General features: G+C 44.0%; 3 protein-coding genes and 2 non-coding genes across 5 annotated transcripts; 2 read left to right on the top strand and 3 right to left on the bottom strand.

The window, feature by feature from the left end:
- Positions 1-259: 259 nt before the first annotated feature.
- TRNAG-UCC lies at positions 260-332 on the bottom strand. The gene has a single exon. It is a non-coding gene; the product is annotated as a tRNA-Gly (tRNA).
- Positions 333-1,764: 1,432 nt separating this feature from the next.
- On the top strand, positions 1,765-3,922 carry LOC120677565 (eukaryotic translation initiation factor 3 subunit G-like). The gene is made up of 2 exons (XM_039958719.1): positions 1,765-2,183; positions 3,176-3,922. The coding sequence occupies exons 1-2, from the start codon at positions 1,847-1,849 to the stop codon at positions 3,712-3,714; spliced, it is 876 nt and encodes a 291-aa protein (XP_039814653.1). The 5' UTR covers positions 1,765-1,846; the 3' UTR covers positions 3,715-3,922.
- Positions 3,923-4,626: 704 nt separating this feature from the next.
- Positions 4,627-8,905, top strand: LOC120679749 (probable peptide/nitrate transporter At3g43790). The gene is made up of 13 exons (XM_039961403.1): positions 4,627-4,773; positions 5,026-5,066; positions 5,710-5,770; positions 5,914-6,016; positions 6,123-6,225; positions 6,447-6,500; positions 6,587-6,649; positions 6,984-7,033; positions 7,110-7,185; positions 8,123-8,320; positions 8,424-8,511; positions 8,624-8,709; positions 8,768-8,905. Exons 1-13 carry the CDS (start codon positions 4,668-4,670, stop codon positions 8,903-8,905), a joined length of 1,167 nt encoding a protein of 388 aa, XP_039817337.1. The 5' UTR covers positions 4,627-4,667.
- Positions 8,906-9,556: 651 nt separating this feature from the next.
- Positions 9,557-9,628, bottom strand: TRNAG-UCC. Its single transcript has one exon. It is a non-coding gene; the product is annotated as a tRNA-Gly (tRNA).
- A 4,627-nt stretch (positions 9,629-14,255) lies between these two features.
- LOC120677564 (auxin-induced protein 15A-like) lies at positions 14,256-14,982 on the bottom strand. The gene has a single exon (XM_039958718.1). It carries the CDS (start codon positions 14,719-14,721, stop codon positions 14,428-14,430), a length of 294 nt encoding a protein of 97 aa, XP_039814652.1. The 5' UTR covers positions 14,722-14,982; the 3' UTR covers positions 14,256-14,427.
- Positions 14,983-17,408: the final 2,426 nt, after the last annotated feature.

Below are 17,408 nucleotides of genomic sequence, written 5' to 3'. Positions count from 1 at the left end.
TTTCTGTCAGTGGCTAGCAATGCAAGCCAGTGCATTTGTTTAACATGAATCGTTTGTGGAAGCGGCAAAAGTCCTTTTTCTCTCTGGGTGGCAGGCCGAATTCCAAGTTGTGCACAGAGTTAAGCAATATTGGTATGTTTGATCAAAAGATTGGTGAAAGAGAGAAGCTTTGAGCAGAACGGCCGGTACATACACACACATAGAGAGAGGGAGAGGGAGACAGAAGAGAAGGAAAAAGTGCAAACAGAAAAAAAAAACATGCGTTTGCCGGGAGTCGAACCCCGGGTCTATTGCTTGGAAGGCAATTATCCTAACCGTTGGACTACAAACGCTTGCTTGTACGATTTTTCCAGAGTGTAGAGGTATCGACTAAATCGATTGTAACGAGTGTCCTCTTCTCTCGACGCCCACGGCAAAACCATGTTAGCTATGTACGAAATCCATTGTAACGAGTGTCCATTCATAACCTCTCGCTCTTGGCGTGCCATTTTTTTTTATAAAAACTGGTAGCAGAAAAACTATATCTTATGTCGAAGTTCATGCCCGTGAAGAAAAATGTACAAAATTTGGCAACACTGACTTCAGCCCAGTCTATCATAGTAGTATCATGCCACAGCCACAGGTAGGGGTGGTAATGGGCCATGGCCCTAATGGCCTCTTCACAGCCCAATAAAGCCCTTAAAATTTTTAGTTCAAAAATACATATGTTCAGAGCCCGGCCCTTTTAGGGCCCGATCCTTAGATTTTCTAGTTCAAAATGTTGGGCCCTTTACCACCCCTGGCCACAGGCATGTTAGTCCTAAACTCAATGCTCAGCATTATTGGTAACAAAAGGAAAAATGGTACTGAAAGGGGCATACAGCTTGTCAATATACAAGAAGGAAAGATTAGCATTTGGGTGCGCCACAATATATTGGGACCGGGGGAGGAGCTATCAGTGTCAATATACCGGAGCAGAGCTGCTAGGTATATCAATATTTGGGACATAAGCAATGGCACCCGGAACAAATTTCTAGCGCGTGTAGAAGACGCACACAAGCGTATACGTGTGAAGCAGCAAGGGTGTGGTGTTTACATACATACTTTTAACTGTATTATTTTTTTTGAAATCTTAAAAATAGATTTTCAAAAACAGTGAGATGGCTGATTTAGCTCCTTTTCAAACAGAAACAAAAAGAATATGAAAGCACTAGAGTTTCCAACTTTTTTATGATATACACTAGTGAAGATGTACGAGCCACAAGTTAATTTTTCTTACATCAAACAGCAATATCATTTATTTTCTTTACAAAAATAATACAAGTCTTTAATTTTCTTCCATAAAATAATGATGTGCAATTATTATCTTTCCAAAATATATAATGACAAGAGGTGGGTATGTAGAAAGCTTTGGTGAAAAAGTTTTAGCTTTTGATGGTTTCTGGTAGACAAAATCAATCTCCCTGTCCTTTTCGTCAAACTTTTTGGTCTGACAAGTTGGGTCTTCGTGAGAAGTACGGTGATCCCAAACTTGGTGAGAAAAAAATTCAATTGTTTCAATTTTTTATAGAATAGACTAGAGTTCCCAGCATTTTTTGAGTGGAAGGTAGGAATTCTACTAACTGTGATTTTAAAATGTAAACTCTCTTTGAGTGTCTCTCTCTGTGGCGGTAAGTCGAGTCGGTTCGAGACCCACCCAATTCTACGCTGAAAGCCCACGGAAGATGTGACGCCAGCCCATAAACAATTCGGGCCCAATTACCCTATCCCATTTCCTTCCACCAAGCTAAGCTGCGAACCCAACCGACCCAGCATACCCACCACCCCCTCACCGCCGCGCGCACCCCCAAACCCTAGCGCAGGCACCATGGCGGCGGCGGCGGCGCAGCAGAAGATCCGGTGGGGCGAGCTCGAGGAGGACGACGGCGGCGACCTCGACTTCCTCCTCCCGCCGCGCGTCGTCGTCGGGCCCGACGAGAACGGCCTCAAGAAGGTCATCGAGTACCGTTTTGACGACGACGGCAACAAGGTCAAGGTCACCACCACCACCCGCGTCCGCAAGCTCGCCAAGGCCCGCCTCTCCCGCAGCGCCATCGAGCGCCGCCAGTGGCCCAAGTTCGGCGACGCCGTCAAGGAGGACGCCGGCTCCAGGCTCACCATGGTCTCCACCGAGGAGATCCTCCTCGAGCGCCCCCGGGCCCCAGGTCTGGACCCCTCCGCCCTCCTTGATCCGCTGCCCCCATTACTGATCTGTTGCGTCTTACTTTTGTTCATCATCTGTTCCTTCTATTGCTAGCAACTAGGCGCCATCAGTCTATCTCAGATGTTTCGATTCATTTCATAGTAGTTCTAATATTGCAGAAAGATGCAGTTTTTTTTGTGAAATTTGGGTCCTTTGATTGCTTTGTTCACATATTCCTCTAATCTCGGTACATAGGGTTTGCAGTGTCGAACATTTCTAATTAGACTGTGTAGGAGCAACAAAGTTGGTCATGATTTTATCCATCCCATTCCAAGTTTCCAACTAGGTAGACAGGGTTTGCGGTGTCAAACATTTCTAATTAGGCTGTGTAGGAGCAAGAAATTTGTTCACGGTTTTATTCACTCTATTCCAATTGCCTCTTGAGTGATGCGAGACTTCTCGCTGATCATCATCATCATACTGGTGATACCTGCTGTTTTAGTATGTTAATAGAACTAAAATCAGCACTGATTGAGTAAAATTGTCGCAGATCATTTTTTGGTTTCATCTCAAAGACTTGATTTCCATTCCATACTTCAATGACTAATCCCCATATGATGCAGTTGTAGCACTGACTTCTTGTTATCACAGTATGAAGGATATTTGTTATGTTACAATTACAATTACAACTTACATGAGTTCCTGAGTGTTATACCACAAAAATTCAAGCACCTTATACATTTCACACCAGTTTTTCTTGATTTTTCTGTCTCTTTCCTACATTCACAAAACTCAGGCATATTTACATTTGTCAATATCTGCAAAAGGATTTGTCAGCTAAATAGTGTACATCTTACTGATACAGAGTTACAGACCTGTCATTTAGCGATTGTTAATGTTCTGCTTAGTTTGTTTGGGTTTAGGGGCCCTCTAAACTCGCCTGTTTTTTAAACTAAGGTAATGTTTAGCCATCCCTAGCTGATATGTTTGCTAACTCTGCTCATTGAATTGTAGGGAGCAAAGCTGATGAGCCAGCTGCTTCTGGTGACCCACTGGCTATGGCAAGCAAGGGAGGTGCTGTTCTCATGGTTTGCAGAACCTGTGGCAAGAAGGGCGACCATTGGACCTCAAAGTGTCCCTACAAGGACCTGGCACCGCCGACTGAAAGTTTCACGGACAGGCCTCCGACGTCGGATGGCCCTCCTGCAGCAGGCGGTCCTGTTAAGGGAGCGTACGTTCCCCCAACCATGAGAGGTGGCGCTGATAGGACCGGCGGAGATGTGATGCGCCGCAGGAACGACGAGAACTCTGTCCGTGTGACCAACCTCTCGGAGGACACCCGCGAGCCCGACCTCCTCGAGCTGTTTCGCTCGTTCGGCCCTGTCAGCCGTGTCTACGTCGCGGTGGACCAGAAGACTGGGTCGAGCAGAGGGTTCGGCTTCGTCAACTTTGTGCACAGAGAGGACGCGGAGAAGGCGATCAGCAAGCTCAATGGTTATGGTTATGATAACCTTATCCTCCGCGTCGAGTGGGCGACGCCAAGGCCCAACTAGTTTTTTTGCCGCTACTTACTAGAGCCGCATATTTTGGCAAAAAAGTTCTATATTGCTATGTCTGGAATAGTACCTGTATCATGCGCATATGCTGTGTCGTAAAAACCTGCTGTTATGTGTTAATTTTTGTTGGACGAGAATAATTATACTCACTGTTGTTTTTGTGCTGTCTCTGCTCCCCATGCAAATTGGAACCAGTGTTGATTTGCATCTTTGTTCGTTCTGTGGAGTTCGGTGCAGTCAGAAAAGCAGTTTTGTCAGAAAAGATGAGTTCAACTCTCGCCCATCCACGTACTTTCTCCATGGTCGATCCTTTTCCTCATCCACACACGCCATCTTTCCTACTCGTTGGAATTTGCAGCGATCCTTTCCAATCCTCTGACATTTGAGTTGCCGAATCCATGTAGAGGCATTGGTTACAATCTGGAGCAGTTATCTGTTTGGCGTTCGAGATCATGGTCGGGTCAAATGCATTGCATTTGCATGCAACGACCTCTGCTACTGCTTTGCACGAACCCCAACTTCATCAGTCTCCCAAGTTTAGGGAGTTTGTTAGGATCTCATTTGACCCCCCACATGATCGTGCTAGATCAGTAGGAGTAGCACTAGACGTGTGTCACTCGCTTGCTCGCTCTGAGCTCGCAACATGCACGACTAGCTAGATTAGAGTGACTTCATCCGATGGACAACTTGCAGAGTTGCAGCTAGCGATCGACAGGTTCGATCGCGCAACAGATTTTAACACCCTGAACGCCCGTAGAAGCCAACCAAATTCTCTCACCCTCCCTCTCTCTCTCTCCCCCGACACTGAAACGCTCCTCTCGATCAGCTTCTTCTTCTTCTCCCCTGATCGCGTCGCGCGGATCGACCGGCCGATGGCCGCCGTCTCCGACGCCACCGTCGAGATGGTTCCTGCTGTCCCGGCGGCCTCGAACGCCGTCGTCGAAGCCAGGATGCTGCGGTGCCCGAGGTGCCGGCTGGACCAGCGGAACGCGGAGCGGGAGGGGGTGTTCCCCTACAAGGAGCTCTTCCTCATATGGCTCGTCACCCTCTGCTCCAGTGCGTGGTCCATTGTTGCCTGCTCCCAGTTTCGCCGATCCAGCTTGTTCGTTGCGTCTGTTACGGGAACAGTTAGTGTTCTCGCAAACTGCTATTGACAATGTCGTTTCTTGGAACCAATGGCCACCATATATCTCTGGTTCAGAAATCACACTACTGTTACTGCTAAAGCTCAGGTTTTATTCAGACATTATTACCTGCATAATAATCAGAAATTCACATAAATCTTTTTTCCCTGTTTCCTACCTGCAGCCTTGCCGATACTGATGCTGTTTCCGTTCTTGTATTTCATGGTGAGCCACTTTCCTTTGCTTTGCTTTTTATGGCTTTCAACTTGCATGCAGCAGGACTGTCCTTGTGTTTCATCGAAAGAATAAAAAAAGCTATAAGTACCATTTGATTTTTTATAAGATTTTCTTTAGATAGATATAACTAATTGATAAGTGTTGTGCTGCTAAGGTACTGTCGCAATATATATACCAATTATAAATAAAATGTTCCTGGCAAATAAAGGATTAGTTATCTAAGACAACACAATTTACAGGCTGCAAAAGGTTAGCTGATTGTTTAGGGAACGAGTTGTCAGACGTATACTTGTTCACCTGTCGAATTATCCCCTTCTCTTGTGGACATCAAACTAAATTCTGGCATCTAATTAAATTCTTGTACAGTTGTATTTGTGCAGGATATAGAGGTGATCATAACATTTTTTTTTGTCATAATGGTCTAGTATACAATGAATGATGTAATGTTTCTATGGAGAGGTAGCTAGATTTGATCCTTTAAAGTTTAGGAAAGGACTTCAAATTATGCAATCCTCTTCAGGTTAATTTATCTTACATCTATGCTTAACATTTTTCTTTTTGAAAATAATGATGAATATCCACATATTTTTTTTTGCCTCTCGTTTATCAACTCTGTGACTTTTTGCTTCAGATAAGGGACCTACATATTGCTAGAGATGAAAAAGATATTGGATTTTATGCTGGTTTTGTTGGTGAGTTTTCTACTAATAGTTCCTGTTCTCTGCCCAAACAACGAGAACAGAGCAGTGTAATGATGCATATCATTGTGAATGATTTATGCCTATGCTTTACGTATTGTGATAAACATAGAGAATTTTTGCTATTATTAATGAAGGTGCTTCATTTATGGCTGGTCGAGCACTCACCGCTGTAATATGGGGAATGGTGGCTGATAAGCATGGGCAAAAACAAGTTATTGTAATCACACTTGCTGCAATGTAAAGGGATCTCCTTTTCAACAAAAAACAGTCTCCTGCTGTCATATATGAGTTGTTCTTTGGCTGATGCATCCAGAGTTTGGGCATGTTTTCCTATCTATTTCAGAGTTATATTCAATACACTTTTTGGACTAAGCTCAACGTATTGGACGGCAATATTAACAAGAGCCCTGCTTGGGCTATTGTCTGGGATGCTTGGACCAATCAAGGTTCTCACAAACTGCTCAGATACTCAGATTCAATTTTATCTGTTGATATTCTAGCTATGATAACTACTATATGCCCACACTTTGCTCTGGTTTGGTTGAATGATTCCTACGTCTACCACCTATCAACATTTTTCTCAACTTGGAAATTTGTCAGTGTTGTGCATGCAAGGCAGGACAAAAAAAATCATGGTATTAAATGTTGTGTACCTCTTTTTCTTCAGGCTTACGCGACAGAGGCATGCCGAAAAGAATACAATCATTTGGGTTTATCAATTGTAAGATATTCAAATTTTTCTATTTAAAAATTTCAACCTGAAGCTCCAACATATTTTTCACGAACTACAATTGTTGGATGGATCAGATTTCTTCCTCACGCGGCGTAGGCCTCATTGTTGGACCAGCTATTGGTGGTTATCTTGCACAGGTAACATTTTATTGTCATCTCCACAGAAAATTAATCTTTGCATTAGTACAAACCTGTTATGATATTACTGTTCTACCTCTTCTGACCATAAATTTAAATTTATATAAACCTGTATAGCTGACCAAGGAATTTCGTGGATGCACTTCTCTTTTTTGTTTCCGATGATCCTTTACAAAGTGCTAGGCTGGTTTATTCAACCTATAGACATTTAGGATAATATTGCACAAAGTTACTCTACATTTTCTTATTGTATCTGCATGCAATTTTGAGTAAAAAATCTACAATAATGATCCTTTTGAACTTATTTGGCTGTGTACTTGTTCCTGTATATCAGCCAGCAGATAAATATCCAGGCATATTTTCCAAGAAGTCCATTTTTGGTAGGTGAGCAGGCTTTATGCATCCTTCTCATGTCAGTACTTCTGTAATGCTACTTATATTCTAACTTGCAACATTCTAGGTTTCCATATTTTCTCCCCAGCCTATCCATATCAATCCTTGCATTTATCGCTCTAATTTCCTGCTTTTGGCTTCAGGTGAGTTTGCTGTTCTTATATTCCTACAATTTGCTTGTGGAACAAACATCCTTTTAGGAGAATATGTCATACCATTGTTGTATTAATGTTGCACATCAGGGTCCACATCAATAGATGACCTGTTGAAGCCATTGTTCTTGTACTTTTCTAGATTTTTGGATGAAATACTCAGGTACCATATCTGTGAATTGTGATTGCTAGTGTTGTAAAGAGTACTAGTTTTTTCAGTATTTATCTTCTTCTATTAATGCAAAATGATGTGATTTGAAACAGTATACTTCTAGTAAAATTTATGAAATTAATTCTGCACCTAGATGTAAAACAATTGATCAATGAGTGCGTTATGCAGGATCTAGAATGAACACTTCTTTGTAATTCTTTAAATACATAAAGGTATACATATGTAAGCTAATAATTTTATCACTTGGATGAAATGCCACCCCTTTTAACTCTGAGACCATATCTCTTCATGATTGACCTACAATTTAATTAGGAATGTAATGGTTAGCTGAGACAAAGTATATGATAATGATAAGAGTATCATTTCAGTGTTGTTATTTATAAGTAAATGAAAGTACACTATCTTAAATATTCATGCATTGTTGTTCGATTGAAATTTCTCTTAGGTTTGTTGCGATAGAAAGGGGAGCAGGGTCAATCTGCACATAAGTCTATGTCTGGTTCATGCATATGGGTATTCTACTCATAGTAAAACCAGCAAATCTGAATTTCAGAAATTACCCAAAAAAATAGTGGTTCCTTTGTCAGCATGGTACAAATGCATTTTTAGTGAAGCTCAGTAAACATCGATGTTGGGAGAAGAACTACATGAAAAAGAAGAAGTAAATAGTGGTTCATGAAACTAAGAACGTACCTGTTGCACTGCATCTACTAATAACAGTAACAATTTATTTATTATTTGCATGCAATCATACAGGAAACTTTGCATAAACACACCGGAGATGTTACAGACAATTCAATTGAAACTGTAGAAGATCCTCTTACTAGTACAGATGCTCAAGAAAAGAGCCAGGGTGGAAGTTGTGGGTTTCTAAAATTATTCAAAAATTGGCCGCTGATGTCAGCTATAATTTTATATTCTATATTCTCTCTCCAAGATGTGGCTTACGCAGAGGTAAACTTTTACAGTTCCATATCATTTTTGTGGGAATGTTTAAATTTTTAGTCTTGCTCCCGTTATGTTTTGTTCTGTATTTTAATCAGAAAAAGCCTTGCAGGTATTTTGCCTTTGGGCTATCAGTGACAGGAGATATGGTGGATTAAGCTTTTCTACTACAGATGTGGGCAACGTTCTTGCAATTTCAGGTATTTCATAATACGCCCAAGAAGAAAGTTCACTAAAATTTCAGGTATTTTAAACTTGGTTACTCATATTTCATTCGAAGTTAAGTAGACTGACCAAACTTTTTTTCATCAGGTCTCTTCCTCATGTTATATCAACTTTTCATCTATCCATCAGTTGCAAAATTTGTAGCACCCATCACATTAGTTCGCATAACAGCAGTAAGACACTACTCATTAGTCTCTAACACTGGACTTATTTAGTAACTCTGGTATGCAGATATTGACTGTACCGCTTCTTTCGAGCTATGCGATCATGCCAGCAATACTATCAGGATTCCCGCTACATTTGGTAGTAAATTGTGCATCTTTTCTGAAGAATGCTTTCACAGTGAGTGTGAAATCGTGCTTTTACTAGTTCAGCTTAGGGATAAGTACTTCAAGTCTAACACTTATCTTAGTGCCGATAACCATTTCACGTTATTCATATCACATAAAATTTTCTAAACAAAATTTCCTCTGTGTATGCAAGGCCTAGTACGTACTACTGCTATTTATAACTAAGACACAATTTTGAAGCTACTCTTTATTTCAGATTTTGACAAATATTTTAACTTTCAAGTATGGTTCTGTTTATATCTGAGTGATTGCTTGACATGTGATGCTTACATATTTCATCTTAAACAATCTCTATTAGTTGCTCAAAAAGTTTTTGTTATCTACCGCTTGGGACAAAAACATGATGATACAAGTTTTTTCCCAGTAACTTGATAATCACCGCTTTGGACAAAAAAAGAAAACAAAGTAGAAAACGATGTAAACACGTGTTTGAGTGACAAGAGGCCATCATTGATTTATGCTCTTGATTTTGTCAGTCAACCCAAATAAATGAATAAATTACTGAGCTACCGCAATCGATTGAGTTATCAATTTTGTCAGATCAGTGATAGTGATGTAATCCCCATGTTGTAAGAAAATAAAACTCCATGTTAAAGATTTTGAGCAGCATGGATTAAGATTGGCTATTATCCTGAGATGAGAAATGGAAAAGCAAAAGCAAAATAAAAAATGCGTCTGCCGGGAGTCGAACCCGGGTCTATTGCTTGGAAGGCAATTATCCTAACCGTTGGACTACAAACGCTTGCTTGTGAAATTTCTGAACAAAAGTTAAAAGTTATAATTTCCTGTACAAATATTTATTTAACCAACTTTCAAGTTCCAAGTGCCCAAGATCAAATTTTGTTACAAATAGTTCGTGTCTGCGTTTTGCATGGGTGCCTGCTTTGGGCTACAATTAAACTTCTGCTTCAATGGCACATCACAAATTAGAGGTGCCCTTGCAACGCTTGTGATTCTAGCGTTGAGAGGATCACAAAAATTCACATGAACATTCGTCAACTTTACAGGGCCCAAGCAGAGCCAATCTCTTGTACATTAGTCTTCATTCCAAGAAGGATCAATGATCCTCAACAGAGAAATAAGCTGTCCTAGAAGTTGACGATCATCATCATCCATGACGCCGCCGACATCGGCGAAGTTGTCCTCGGATGCAAAACTGCACAAGGGATGGTGAGGCCGCCGTAGAAGCTCAGCAAAAGGGAGATAAAGAATTTGAGTAATTGAGCAGGATGAGTTAACTCTGACAATCATCTTGAGGCGAAAAAGGGACAACCAATGAAAGAATTAGCAGGTTAAGTTTGAGATGTAAAATACAAAAAAAAATGCGTTTGGGAGTCGAGCCCGGGTCTATTGCTTGGAAGGCAATTATCCTAACTGTTGGACTACAAACGCCTGCTTACGAAATTTCAGAGCAAGCCTAATCCATAAGTTACTATGCCAATTTTGGGGGAGGATCTGTGATAAGATTAATAACTTTATTGAGCTGCAACATGCATATAGCTGGTGTCTCTGTTTGCTGCAACATAAGCTATGCATGTTTGCTCTGTCCCAGCCGTGTGGATGAATGAGTGCTGCATCTCTTTTTGAACTGTCCATTTTCTGAACAATTTGATGGCAACCTCTCGGGTTATGACATCCTGCGGTCCTTCAGATGACAAATAGTACAACCCTTTTCATGGAGATAATAATCCTTATGTCATGGAGTATTGGAGTATCTAGACGTCTAGACGGCAAGAAATGGTTTTAACAATCAGACTATCCCCCAAGGGCGCGTCGTATCATGACCTGTGTACGATGATAAGTGAGCAAGGATCGGGTCGTCACCTGAATGGCGCGCTACATCTACGCCCGGGTGTAGTGAAAAATGAGCAAGGGTCTTCGCACTTCCCTCGACGGGTGCGAAAGGTAGGGAAGCTAGCCGAGCCAACTAGGATTCGTATAGGTAGCTGGAACGTAGGGTCCCTAACGGGTAAGTTGCGAGAGCTAGTTGATGCAACAATTAGGAGGCGTGTAAATATTCTATGCGTTCAGGAGACTAAATGGAAGGGCCAGAAGGCGAAGGAGGTTGAGGATACTGGCTTCAAGCTTTGGTACACGGGAGCAACTCCGGGTAGGAATGGTGTAGGCATCTTGATTGATAGGAGCCTTAAGGATGGAGTCGTAGAGGTTAGAAGGCAAGACGACCGGATTATCCTAATCCGGTTGGTAGTTGGAGATTCAGTTTTGAATGTGATCAGTGACTATGCCCCTCAGGTAGGCCTTAGTGAGAGCACCAAAATGCAGTTCTGGGAAGATCTAGATAGCATGGTTAGTACTGTGCCTACCAGCGAGAAACTCTTCATAGGAGGAGATCTCAACGGCCATGTGGGTGCGACTAATGTAGGGTTCGAGCGAGTGCACGGGGGTTTTGGGTATGGTAGCAGGAGTCAAGAGGGGGAGGATATGTTGAACTTCGCGTTAGCCTACGACTTGTTGATAGCGAATACCGTGTTTAAGAAGAGGGAATCCCATCTTGTGACGTTTCGTAGTGGACAACACTCGAGCCAGATCGACTTTATCCTTACTAGGAGGGAGGATAGACGTGATTGTTTAGATTGTAAGGTGATACCTGGGGAGTATGTTGTCCCTCAACACAAGCTTGTGGTGGCGGACTTTCGTCTTTGGGTACGTGTCCACCGGGACAAATGTGCCAAGATTGCGAGAACAAAGTGGTGGAAGCTTAGAGGGGAAGCGGCACAAGTGTTTAAGGAAAGGATGCTAGGTGAGTGGCCTTGGGAAGAAGGAGAAGACGCAGATGACATGTGGCTAAAGATGACAACATGTGTTCGGAAGGTGGCCTCAGAGGTGTTTGGCATGAGTAGGGGAGGCAAATAGGAGGGGAAAGACACCTGGTGGTGGAATGGCGAGGTGCAAAGGGCTATTAAGGAGAAGAAGGAGTGTTTCAAGCACCTCCACTTTGACAGGAGTGCAGCCAACATCGAGGGCTATAAATTAGCGAAGAGGGTTGCAAAGCGAGCTGTGAATGTAGCAAAAGATAAGGCGTATGATGACCTGTATCAGCGGCTAGGCACGAAAGAAGGGGAGAAGGACATTTAGAGGATGGCTAGGATCCGCTTGCGGAAGACAAGGGACATCAACCAAATCAAATGCATTAAGGATGGGACAGATCGACTGCTAGTGAAGGATGAGGAGATCATGGATAGATGGAGAGAGTACTTCGACAAGTTGTTTAATGGGGAGAGTGAGGGCCCTACCCTTCAGTTAGATGACTCTTTTGACGATACCAACAGACGTTTTGTGAGGAGAATTCAGGAGGTAGAGATCGGAGAGGCTTTGAAGAGGATGAAGGGAGGAAAAGCGATGGGCCCTGATGGTATCCCCATTGAGGTGTGGAGATGCCTAGGAGATAGAGCAATAGTATGGTTAACTAAGCTTTTTAATCTCATTTTTCGATCAAACAAGATGCCGGAAGAATGGAGGAGAAATATATTAGTATCTATCTTAAAAAATAAGGGCGATGTTCAAAGTTGTACTAACTATCGTGGGATTAAGCTGATGAGCCATACGATAAAGTTTTGGGAGAGGGTTATCGGGCATCGCCTAAGAAGAGTGACAAGTGTGACCCAAAACCAATTTGGGTTCATGCCTGGAAGGTCAACCATGGAGGCGATTTTCTTAATACGACAATTGATGGAAAGATATAGGGAACAGAAGAAGGACTTGCACATGGTCTTCATTGACCTTGAGAAGGCATATGACAAAGTACCGAGAAATATCATGTGGTGGGCCTTGGAGAAGCACAAAGTCCCAACTAAATACATTACCCTCATTAAGGATATGTACAAGGATGCGACGACGTTTGTCTGGACATGTGATGGCAACACCACTGACTTTACTATTAACATAGGCCTACACCAGGGATCAGCATTGAGCCCTTATTTATTTGCTTTAGTGATGGATGAGGTCACAAGGGATATACAAGGTGAGATCCCTTGGTGTATGCTCTTTGCTGATGATGTGCTGCTAGTTGACGAGAGTAGGGCAGGGGTTAATATGAAGTTAGATCTGTGGAGATGCACGTTATAGTCGAAAGGGTTCAGACTTAGTAGGACCAAGACCGAGTACATGATGTGCGATTTCAGCGCGACTAGGCATGAGGGGGAGACGTTAGTCTAGATGGGCAACTGGTGGTCCAGAAGGGTACTTTTCGGTATTTAGGATCGGTGCTACAAAAGGATGGCGACATTGATGAAGATGTTAGGCATAGAATTTCAGCTGGCTGGTTGAAATGGCGGCAAGCTTCTGGCATCCTTTGTGACAAGAGGGTGCCACAAAAGCTAAAAAGCAAATTCTATAGGACAGCAATTCGTCCGGCGATGTTATACGGTGCTGAATGTTGGCCTACAAAAAGGCGACATGTCCAGCAACTGAGTGTAGCAGAGATGCGGATGTTGCGGTGGTTTTGCGGGCACACAAGGAGGGATAGAGTCCGGAACGAAGTTATTCGGGATAGGGTCGGGGTGGCACCAATTGAGGAGAAACTTACCCAACATCGGCTGAGATGGTTTGGACATGTCCAACGAAGGTCTCCTGAGGCGCCGGTGCGTAACGGGGTTCTTGAGCGGGTCGATAATGTAAAGAGGGGTAGAGGTAGACCTAAACTGACGTGGGATGAGTCGGTTAAGAGAGAACTTAAGGATTGGAATATCTCTAAAGAGATTGCTTTGGATAGGAGCGCTTGGAAACTAGCTATCAATGTGACTGAACCTTGAACTTATTTCTTTCGGGTTTCATCTCTAGCCTACTCCAACTTGCTTGGGAAAAAAAGACTATGTTGTTGTACTATCACAATTCAAAGATAGCTAGAGAGATGCTTTCACACATGAGTTTGCCTTGGTTATCCATAGCTAGGGCAAATGAAAATATTTTTTCGGCAATAGCACAAATGAACAGACAAATCGATCCGCCGATCTTTACCATGCATAGCGTTCAACATGCTGCTCAACTCTTGATGGCAGGTCATCACAGTCAAGCTATTCTATATCTGTTGTGGTTCTTAGATTGTCAAATAAAACTGCCGGCAGATTGATTGCATCGTTTTGCTCCATTAGCTAGCCTTGTGTTCGTATTTCTGCTAGAGTTTCATTGGTTGCGGTATGCGTTCCAGTATCTTCCTAGTGTCTTCTTGACGTTTTTGTTGTATGTGCAAGCAGGACGAGAAAGTTGAGAGACTGCATCGTGTTGCTGCTTCTTCCTTCTCTTGACTTGCATTTACGAGATTTGAGACCCTTGCACAATTCAGTCAGATTCAGTTTTTGATGCAGACTGAAATCGAGTCATCACTTACTTCCATTCCAGACTCCAGAGTACACAAACACCATGGCGTGGCTAGCATGATCTTTACATGTTCGAAGCAGACCGCCGCAGACCCAATCTCTAGTACAGTAGTCTTACTTCATCCCAGTAAGGCAGGAAGAACAAATAACCTCAACAGAAAAGAAAAAACAAAACTGTTCTAGAAGCCGGCGATCGTCGTCGTCGTCAGCGGCGCCCGTCCACGCCGCCGACGATGTCGGCGAAGTCGCCCTCGGAGGCGCAGGGGATGGTGAGGCCGCCGCAGCGGTGGTCGAAGCCGAACTCGTCCTCCACCCTCTTCAGCAGCGCCACGAACGCCGGGTGGCTCAGGCACGCCGTCGGGATCACCAGCCGCTTCCGCCCCTCGCCGACGTACACCGCCAGGTGGCCCCTCGGCACGTCCGCCGCCGCCGACGGCGACGACGCCCGGCTCCTCGCCAGGTGCAGCCTCGTCAGCAGCTGTCCCAGATTCCCCGCCATCGATCTCCGCCTCTCTCGATCTCTCTTCCCTCTACACAAAGAACCACTGAACAAGGCTACTGATCGAGCACTGATGAGCTTGAGCTGTTGTTGCTCTTAGTTTTTCTCTACTCGACGAGAGTGAGTGAACAAGGCAGGATACTTATAGCTGAGCACCGGCATGGAGCCAGCCTCTAGGGATTCAGTGCCACTCCAGAAAAGGAAAGAAAAAAATTTGAGCCCACCAAACCAAGAATGATCGAGAGCATCTACTTCTTGCAGCAGCAGTTTCTTGTTGGGGAGCTGGACATGTCACATGCTGCCCTGTGCACAAGCCTAGGCCTAGCCATCTATACCAATCTTTCAGATGGACAGATGCAGCATTGGAATCTAGTGCAGGGATAAATGGTAGGCCACTGTGACGGAGGCAACAGCACGGGTGCATTGTACTTTGCACGGTAAGTTGGTAGTAGCCGCCGGTGACTGGCCGCCGCAGGAGGCCGACCACGTACGGACAGGAGTGGATCAGGTGCCGACCGCCCGGTCCAGCTCCAGTCCTGGCCTCCCGAGCATGCCTTCCACACTTATCCAAAGGACACACACAGACACAGACACAGGGAAGAGCTCATACGGATGCTCTACTGATCTGAGCTTGTGCCTGTGAGAGGGTGTACGTCCAAGTGAGGGCTCGTTTTTACAGTTTACAAACGGTTAACGGCCTGGTTGTTTACTAATTACTGCTGCTGTCTCTGCTTGAATGACTGCAGCGAAGCGATAGATAGATAGATAGATTTTTTTTTGAAACGAACTAGGCAGGAGAGCTGCCGATTATATTAAAAAAGAAGATGAAAGTTCAGATTGGACAATACAACAATAGAGAAATAAAACAACCACCCTGCATCAAGCAACTCGACAACCACATGACACATCACTCAAGACAAACCATATGACGCATCACTCAAATACTCAAAGCAACAAACCACCACTCCAGCACTCAGCTACCTCAAACTCCACTACTCAAATATCTCTGTCTGTGTGGCCACTTGACTGTTACATCAACAGTATGGGTAGCATGAGCTTAGATCAGCACAGGCCTCAAACAGCTTCATGTGCCACCACCTCTAGTAATTCATCAATGCCCTCTCCAACCATGTCGATTAGGGCATTGTCCATCACTTCGGCCCCATCATCGTTGAGGTTGAACATCTCATTCAGAGCATCACTCACATCTAGTGGTAGGGGGCCATTGAACATGCCAATAAACTCATGGAGTGCGGCTTCAATTGGCTCAGGCACGTCATTATGAAGCCCAAGCTTGCGACAAAGGTTACGTTGCGCTTGCTGCATTTGAGTCATCGGACGTCTGGTGGAGAGACGTGCACTGCGCCGTACTGATGACATGTCGAAAGTGAGTCGCCGGCGTTGGCGAGGAGCTGGTGTTGGTGCTAGAGCTCTCTGTGGTGCTGGGGGCTGAAGCACTGGCTGTGGTGGGGTGGTGAAGAGGCTAGCCACACCCAAAGCATCATGATGGCTTGCCAACTCGTCAGCAGGTGCTGCCGCCACACCATCCAATTGATTGTTGTTGTTGTTAACATTCTGGAGCAGCATGTTAATTGGTGTTGGTGTCCTTGGTAGAGAAGGTGGCTGCAGCACCGGAAGAGGTGGAGTGGCAAAGAGGCTTGCAGTCCTTGACGTGGTCAGGCTGCACTCGAAGTTGCCATCAGTTGAAACAATTGTGACTGAATTTTCAGCGGTGTGGACGGTCGATGTTGGCATGTTGATGTCAGTTGGCTCGTCATGTTTAGACAACGCACTAGTGAGCACTGCATCACTAGTTGCCACGACATGCAGTGTGTTGTTGTCCATTAGCTCTTTAGTGGAATATGGCATCAGCCTGCTAGTGTCGTCCTGCTCAATGGTTGCAGCCACGCCGCCCTTGGCATAGATATTAGTAACCATCTCAATCCTCTGAAGCGCGTCCTCCACGTCTTGGTGAGAGACGGGGCTTGAAGAGAAGTTTGTTTCAGCTGATGGCATGTCCTGTAGCAGTCTGTTGAACACCTGATTGATAGATAGATAGATAGATAGATATAGATAGATAGATAGACAGACGTATGCAGTAGTAGAATCTATCCCAGATACGACTACTGCCTCTGCATGAACGATTGCAGAACCACTTGCTCCGTGCAAGTGTGTGCGCTTGCTACCTTCAATTCTTGATGAACTCATCTGCAGGGAGGGAGATTGAATTGAAGGCCGCCATCAAGCATGCATGTGTGCAAACAAAATAAACTGTCCGAATTGTTTATAGCCCTGCAAGAACAGCAGCTGCAAGTGAGTGGCATGGATGGACCATCAGAGGAGTAGACCACATGGGGTGCAGTTCATGCAATCTTGGATTATACATAGGGGCTCCAAAGTTCTCGAGCAATACTGCGCCTCCATGCCTGGCTGACGGAAACCAGCGGCTGCGAGAGATCAGCTCGGCCGCCGTTTCGTTTCAGAACCATGTGCGCCTGTGTCTGCCAGTCTGGTGGTCGACTAAGACATGTTTAGATGTAAAATTCAGAATTCCAAAACTATCACATCGAATATGTGTGGTACATGCATTGAGTATTAAATCTAACGAAATTGCATATTTTGCTGGTAAATTACGAGATGAATCTGAGCCTAATTAAGCTATGGTTAGACACAAAGTGCTACATTAA

Source organism: Panicum virgatum, chromosome 6N, assembly GCF_016808335.1.
Source record: "Panicum virgatum strain AP13 chromosome 6N, P.virgatum_v5, whole genome shotgun sequence".
Taxonomy (NCBI): Eukaryota; Viridiplantae; Streptophyta; class Magnoliopsida; order Poales; family Poaceae; genus Panicum; species Panicum virgatum.
Note: the sequence above shows the minus strand (reverse complement) of the source record. Positions and strands in the feature narration are given on the sequence as shown.